Source organism: Sturnus vulgaris, chromosome 3, assembly GCF_052056855.1.
Source record: "Sturnus vulgaris isolate bStuVul1 chromosome 3, bStuVul1.hap1, whole genome shotgun sequence".
Classification (NCBI taxonomy): domain Eukaryota; kingdom Metazoa; phylum Chordata; class Aves; order Passeriformes; family Sturnidae; genus Sturnus; species Sturnus vulgaris.
The window spans coordinates 104,158,614-104,166,466 of NC_142245.1; the positions used below are offsets into that span (position 1 = coordinate 104,158,614).

At 41.0% G+C, this 7,853-nt stretch overlaps 1 protein-coding gene across 2 annotated transcripts in view; it reads right to left on the reverse strand.

Moving 5' to 3' along the window:
* SMC6 (structural maintenance of chromosomes 6) overlaps positions 1-7,764 on the reverse strand; it is a 42,412-nt gene extending 34,648 nt beyond the window's left edge. Inside the window, exons 1-4 of one of the 2 annotated variants that reach the window (XM_014894948.2) lie at positions 7,677-7,764; positions 4,539-4,691; positions 1,967-2,115; positions 1,116-1,233 (exon numbers count right to left, since the gene is read on the reverse strand). In XM_014894948.2, coding sequence (XP_014750434.2) covers positions 1,116-1,233; positions 1,967-2,110 — 262 coding nt within the window. In that variant the 5' untranslated portion in view covers positions 2,111-2,115; positions 4,539-4,691; positions 7,677-7,764. Of the gene's footprint in view, positions 1-1,115; positions 1,234-1,966; positions 2,116-4,538; positions 4,692-5,936; positions 7,268-7,676 lie in introns of those variants that run through there. The other variant, XM_088162440.1, reaches the window with a different exon arrangement.
* Positions 7,765-7,853: the final 89 nt, after the last annotated feature.

Consider the following 7,853-nt stretch of genomic DNA (forward strand, 5'->3'; position numbering starts at 1 on the left):
TGTATAACTTATTTCTCTTGGGTCTTATTCCTCTCTTTCTTTCTGCTTTTCATTACAATAATTATTATATTTTATTTTATTTCAATTATTAAGCTGCGCTTACCTCAAACCACAGGCTTTACCTTTTTCCAATTCTCCTTCTAATCCCACTAGAGGACATGGGGAAGTGAGTGAGTGGCTGCATGGTATTTAGCTGCCAAAAGGGTTTAAATGACAACAGTCCTTTCTAGCACCCAATGTGGGGCTCAAAGGGTTGATATAACTGACCAGAGTACGTTAAAACAAATTTGCTGTAAGCATTCATGATATTAGTTTAATAGTTGTGGATCACAATGCTGATTTATTTGCTATCAGTCTAGTGCTGGTTATCAGAGCTGCATTATGTAACACCTTCCTCATAGTATGTGCTCCCTGCTTTGGTGTTTATTACCTTTGGGGCCTGGTTTAAGGTTATCTCTGTAAGGAAGGCAGATAAGATATGCTAAATGACGACAGGAAAAATGACATGTCGGACCTGCTGGCCCTGAAACTCGCCCGGTCACCCCTGGGCTGCGCGCCCCATCTAGCGGCAGCTGCTCACAATTACACCTTTCAGCCTACAGAGCGCACACCTTTCCCTCCTTCTCCAAGCTAACTGCAACTGCTTTGGAAAATTTTGGAAGTCCTTGGGAAGCAGAAACCATCAGGAAGCAGGCTGTTACTGAATGTGCTTCAGATCTAGTTTAGCATTTTTCAACTATCAGCAGCACTTCAACCCCTCATTACAACCACTGTGGTTCCTCCAAACTTAGTAATGGGCACTGCAGGCACTTGGACAATTACTGTGCATTTAATAATAAACATATGAATACATTTAGCTCAAACAAAAATTTATGCATTATTTAGATATTAAAATATTTATATTCACATTATCTTTTGGAAAAATCTCCAATTTTAAGACCTAATTCACCAGCCTTTAACACACTGGCATAGACCTGTGTGGTACCTCATTTCAAAAGCAAATCCTTGCTCATGCCTAAAAGATGGCTAGCAATTGTTTTCCAAATAAAAACTACATCTTCTACATTATTAACAGAAGTGTTCTTTGATAAAGACTCTATGCAATTAATACTTACTTCCATTGGTTCCAATAACAAAATTGAGATTTGATCCAAACTGAAAAGGCCCCAGATTTGAATGGCACATGAAATTCTTCAGCTGGATACTTTCAATTATCCCCACTTCACCATCAGGCTGAAGAGTGAACAATTAAAACTCAAGTTATGTCAGCATTTAAATGGGATTAAGTTTATGTATTTTAAGCACAATGAGAATTAAAATGACACTGATACAAAACATTGGTTGTTACAAGCCACGAAGAAACAGAAGTCCCTTTGGATTAATTTCTCATTATCTCTTAAATATTGATTTGAATGTAAATAAATTCAGTTAATTTCCCCAGGCTGAGTCTGTTCTGCCCATGACAGTCACTGGGAAGTGATCTCTCCCTGCCCTTATCTCAACCATGAGCCTTTTGTTCTATTTTCTCTCCCCTGCCCAGGAGAGGAGGGCAGTGGTGGAGTGGTTTTGGTGCACACCTGGCACCCAGACAGGTTCAACCCCCCGGATAGCCTGGTCCAGTGTCTTACCACTGGTAAAGAAATGTTTCCTAATGTCCAGTCTAAATACACAACCATAAATGAAATATACCATAGTTCTTCCAAAATCCATTTCCTTCATTTACTTGACAACTGCAGTAGTATTACTTCTATTAAACCAGAATATTGTTATTTTATGATCAACTATTATAACTAGATGATCCAAAAGAAATAAGGTAAGAATAAGCTCATGCAGAAGTACTCATCACAGGCAGTATCCCTAGTTTCTTTTATCTTTGTTCTACTGATGCCTACATCCAAGATATTTATTTCAACAAGCATAGAACTTTTCTTATGCCTTCATCTATATGACTTTTTAAACTACTTACCAACTGTGAAGAGGCACTACCATTAGCTGAGAATTCTAAAGTTTCTTCTTCATTAGACTCATCACTGTGTATATCTGTGTATTCTTTTCTCTGCTTCTTCTGGGACCCAGGATTTAAAACACTTTCATCCTTTCTCTTACCCATGAGTACTGAAAATTGAAAGTAATGAAATATTATAGGTTTCAGTCTTCTAAGTGATAACATAACCACAGGTGATAGCATAGGCACACCAAATTATTTACTTTGCTAAAACAAATATTAAAATCACAGTAAAGATTGCAACAAATACTTTTCCAGAACTGAATTACTGAACTCAGTAATTGAAGGCTACGCTTACTATGAAAGAATTGCATCAAAACAAAAGAAACACAGCTTCATTATTCTAATCAAGGTGAATGCGTTGATTAAAAATAAAATCAACCTTGATTCTGTTTTCCTTGGTACATCAGACTTTGGAATACTTGCTAGAATTGTTTTTGGTCAGCAATGGAGTTGAAGATTAGTGGTAAAAAGTATATAACTAACATAGCATAATCAGCAGCATCAATAAAAGTTTGATTAAAGTCAGCTGCATGGGCAAAACCAAAGTGTATTAATTATTTGTGGTTGACAATAGCCAAGAAAATTAATATGCAGAACACATAAAAGTAGAATAAAGATTCATAGCACTGCTCCTGTGCTGTTTCTTACACACATATGATTACAGTAAACAAAATGCTCCTAATAAAGGATAACTATTCTCTCTATATAGAGGATACACGTATAAATTTCCTCTACAAATCAATACATTACACACAGACTTCCAGCACTAATAGGACTGGTCTGAAACAAATCTTGAGAAAGTAACAAGCTTTACTAAAACATATAAAAATCTTATATTTTCCATAATCATAAGCTTATGGCATGGTTTCTATTCCCTCAAAATTTTACATTTTTCATACATACAGACCCAAAGCCCTACACAAAACACAGAAGTTGACATACTTGCTCTAAGTAGAAGCAAGATGCTATTAACATAAATGCAATACACAATCTTTTTATTTGTCAGTAGTAATATCTAAATATCTGGTAATTTCTAAAACAGGCTAAAACTAACATCATTTGCACAGTTTTCTAACATCAAAACTTTTCTGAAATGAATTATGTTCTCCTACTCAGCTTTGTTTGCTGGAATTTAATCTAAACCTCCTGTCTAAGAAAGAAGAAAACCAACTTTAATGCACATTACCAGTTCAAGCAAAATTCAGAGGCAATAAATGCACTTAACATTCACTCCTATAGAAAGATCACTAAGAATAGGCTGCTTATTAATACAAATAAATTAACTTTTTTTTTTTTTTTTAATGTGTGGAGTGCAGGGAAGAATGACCATCATTAGAGACATAGCATGCCCAAAGTTGGTAAACACACTGGGGGCTTGGAGGCCAGAAGACTCCTAGTCAAGGATACAGGTAATGACAAGAAGCAAGCATTTCCTTGTCCCTCGGGAGAGATGGGATGATCCACGAGAGAAGTCATACAGGCCAGCCTAACAGTTCCTAACATGACCTCCTGGAAGAGGTGACATGGTCTGTGAGAAAGCTGGGTCCAGCTGTGCAGTGTACAGCCCCAGGACCCCAGAGGTTCCCTTGTCAAAGTTCTCAGGCCCTCCCAGAGCTTCTCAGTGGGTCTTGCTCCATATTCTCTCTGTAAATGTTTTAAGTTAGTTACTTGGAGAATCTACAGAGAACTCAATGAAATAAAGACTGCTGAAGTACAACTTTAGTCACAAGAACTCGTGCTGCAATGGAGAAGAGCAGTCTTTCTTCCCTCTTCTCATTCTGTCTCATCCCCCTGAGTCCAAGCAGCTCTTTACACAACAAAATAATAAATCACCTCAAGCCTCTGATTCTACTATAAAGCAATGCAGGAAAAAACTTCTTTCTTTTAACATTAGCTAGGTGAGATCCCTAACCACTTCACCATGCAGATCTGTATGCTGGGGTCACTGTGGAGAAAGAGATGCTTCTCTGAGCAGTTTCCTTGTGTCAGCCTAATGTTCTGGTCAAACTACTGCCTGAATTCAACTGATGGGAGGTCAGACAGCTTATACTACTACCAAACATCACAGAGAACAGCATTTATTATAAGAGACACAAGAGACTTCAAAATTTCCTACATCATTACGAAGAATACCTAATTTCTAGTCTATATATTTGTTGATTGCTTTATAAAATACAGTGTCTTATGATCCCCCCATCAATTTTCTATGACACGGCATCTAAAAGGTAAAGATAAAACATACTAATCACTTTCCATTATGTGGAATTAACAAAATTCAAAGCAAATGCAGAAATGCAATAAACTTCCCATCTGATACCCTTGCAATAATTTTGTATGGTAGGGATTTCCTCATCAAATATTAGAGGAGGAAGAGGAGAAGGACGATGATGCTTATTACTATTATTATTACAATGATGATGCCCATTAAGTATTTACAGCAAAACTGTCATATCCACTTTATGTTATGTAGTTTAATACTACACACAAAGAAATCAAGGAGAAAATACACTTCATGATTCAGCTTACATACCTTTTGCTATGCTACTCTTGGTTTACTACAGAAACATGCCTTCATGCCCGAATTACTCAAACCAGGAAACAGTCACTTGCAAGCTCTTGGCATCCATCACCCAAACATGAAGACAAGTATTCATTGAATCTTCTATTCCATTAAAATCTTCCTCTAAAAAGAAAGGGAAACATAAGCTTTAAATGTTGTAATTACTAACATCCAAATTAAAGATGAGGACTACAAGTTCCATTGCTATACTATTTGAACATTGAAGGAAAAGACATTACAAGAGCAGAAAACAGAACAAAATAATCTCATGCAATCTAACTATGAGGAAGGCAAAAGACAGAACAGCCTGCACCTCAAAACTGTTAAAGAGCTAGTATTGCAAACAAACTGCAACTACAAGCAATCTGTAATAAGTAGCCTCAAAAATTAGGACAAATATCAGTGGATGCAGAACCTTCCCTGAGTACAAAAAAGCCAAAAGCAGCGAGAAACTGACCACAACCACAAGGACCCCGTTAATAAGATTTTACAAGAAATAATGTTTTAAAAGGCACAGGAAGAAATAATCAACATTTTAAAATATAAATACACAGAAAATGACATGTAAATACACAGAACATAATAAATAAATGTAAACACACAGATAATTTTATCTTCATGTCATCTTGATATTTTTGACAATCTTTTTTACATTAATTGCTCCCAAAACTCTTGCACCAAGGCACTTTTAATTTTCTACATAAAGTTTTTAATTGACAAAGTCATTCCTTTCAGTCTCAACACTACTCACCCTAACTTCAACAACAGTTTGGGAATAACCATTCAAGGCAAAGGAAAAGCAGCTGATCCAACCTATCTGAAGGTTATTAAAGTACGCAATACTATACTAGAAACAAACTGGCAGAAACATTCATCAATACATTTTAAAATATGGAATAGACTACTGACAAGCCAACAATGGACATCATTGACAAATGTTAACAAAAGGATTTTTTAATGGATCAGGCATCATATTGGAAAAGTAAAGAATAAAATATACTTTAGTATATTGCAATGTAAAGTAAGACTATGTTAATGGAAACTTGTGATGACAAAGTCAAGTAAATAACTCAAACAAGAATCCAACAGTCATTCAGGAAGAGAAATTAAGAGTACTGATTTAATAAAGAAAATAAACTTCGCTAGCATGGAACTTAAGAGTATACAGTTAGGAATAAAAACTGGACCTATAAGTGGGAGCAAATAGAGAAACGACAGATTCAACTATAAAAGTAATGAAAGGATCACTACAAATTGTAACAAGGAATTGTTATGCATATAATGATACCCCGGAAGAAAAATGCAAGACCCAAATGTTCTGTGTAAAACGATAAGGACTGCTACATGTTATAGTAGAAAAGTACTTACCCTGTACACATCAAAGCATAGGAAGGCAGAGGCTGAATCCACTGATGTTCACCCATGTTCTAAATTAATCAATGGCCTATCTTTCCATAGTATTCACTGCAATGGAGTTCCACAACTATTTACCTTTTCCCTACCTGGCTGGTCACAGCTTGGCTCATCCAGAATTGACACAACCAACCTGCTGTCACCAAACCCACATCACTGGCTTTCCATCACTGGCCTGGTATTCATGTAAGGTGGGAAGGTATCCCATCTGTCTTGTGGGATCCACATCCACTTTAAACACCCAGGACCCAGCCCAGGTATAACCCTGCCTTTCACCCAGCTGGCAACACAGAGGTAAAGCAAAGACAAGAGGTAAGAGCAAACCTATGGCAGGATGAACACAAGATATAGGAAGAAGCAAAGGGAAGAAGAGGAAGAAAATATACGAGATCTTTGATGTACAGCACACTACATTTAAGAGTTGCACAAATATCAATAAAATTACAAATTAACACTAGCAGTTAATAATAATGAAGGAAGTACATCACTATCTGTTGTACTTAAAGGGACATATTTCAGCCTCAGACACAGCAGTGGGGTGCTCTACATTTCTAGGACTATCTGAGCCAGATATTCCATGTTAGACTACATGTCTGACGTCCACGACTCCTCTCCTAATACATTTGCAGCCAGTGCATAAGAAGCCTATACCATCCCATCTAAACACTGCAGAAGCACTGCCTGACCCACCGATCACAGAATGGGTAAGGCTGGAAGGGAACATAGCAGGTCATCTGGTCCAACCTCCCTGCTCAAGCAGGGTCATCCCAGAGCACACAGCACAGGATTGTGTCCAGGCAGTTTCTGAGTATCTCCAGTAAGGGAGTCTCCAGAGCTTCTCTGGGCAACCAGTTCCAGTTCGTGTTCATCTGCACAGTAAGGACATTCCTCCTCATGTTCGGGTGGAACTTCCTGCACATCAGTTTATGCCTCTAGTCCTATTGCTCGGTACAAAGGAGAACCTGGTCCATCCTCTTGACACCCTTCCTTTAGATATTCACAGAGATTGAGGTCCCTTCTCAGCAGTCTTTTCTCGGAGTTGAACAGGCCCAACTCCCTCAGCCTTGTTCTCATAGCAGAGATGCTTCAGTCCCTTAATCATCTTTCACAGCCCTCCACTGGATCTCCATGTCTCTCTTGTACAGAGGAACCCAGAACTGCACTGCGGCACAGAGGGCAGCTCTGCCTCCTCTAGGGACAGCGAAAACGAAAGAGTGGCAGGAATTCCCTCAAGTCCACGATTACCTGTTGCTTTTCCCAACACCGCACGACCCGGAAGGATCCCCCACCCCCCAGGAAAGGGACACGGGTCCCCCGGCGGCTGGAACGCCCGGGCGGCCGCCGCTCCTGCTCTCCGCCGGCATAGGAGGGCAGCCGGGGGGAGCGCTCACACTCGCCGGGGTGCCCACGCCGGGCAGCGGGTGACAAACGCCAGCTCCGACCGCTAACTGGCCCCGCCGGGCCACCTGCGACAGCACCCGCGGCGCCGGCCCGAGGGCAGCGGGAGCAGCGGGAGGAGCGGCTGGCAGCCGTTGCCCCGCCTTGCGGCCGCCAGGCCGCCCTCCCCTCCCTCCCTCCCAACTGTCCAGAGAGCGCGGCGCGCCCGACAGCGCCCACCAGGATCTTCGCCCGGCACGGGGCACCCGTCCCTTGCCTCCCCTCCCTTCGGCCCTCGCCTGCTCCGCGCCCCGTTACCTGGGACAGCTCCCTCCCGCACGGCGGGGCGGACGGGGCGGGACGGGCCGGAGCGGGCGGAAGAGCCGCCGCCGCGAGTGCGGCGCCTGCGCGCTCCGCGTCCCGCGGGGCCCGTTTCCGTGCGCGCGCCATTTTCGGGTGTGGGGGCGGAGCGGGCGCTGCTCGGCAGCCCGTGAG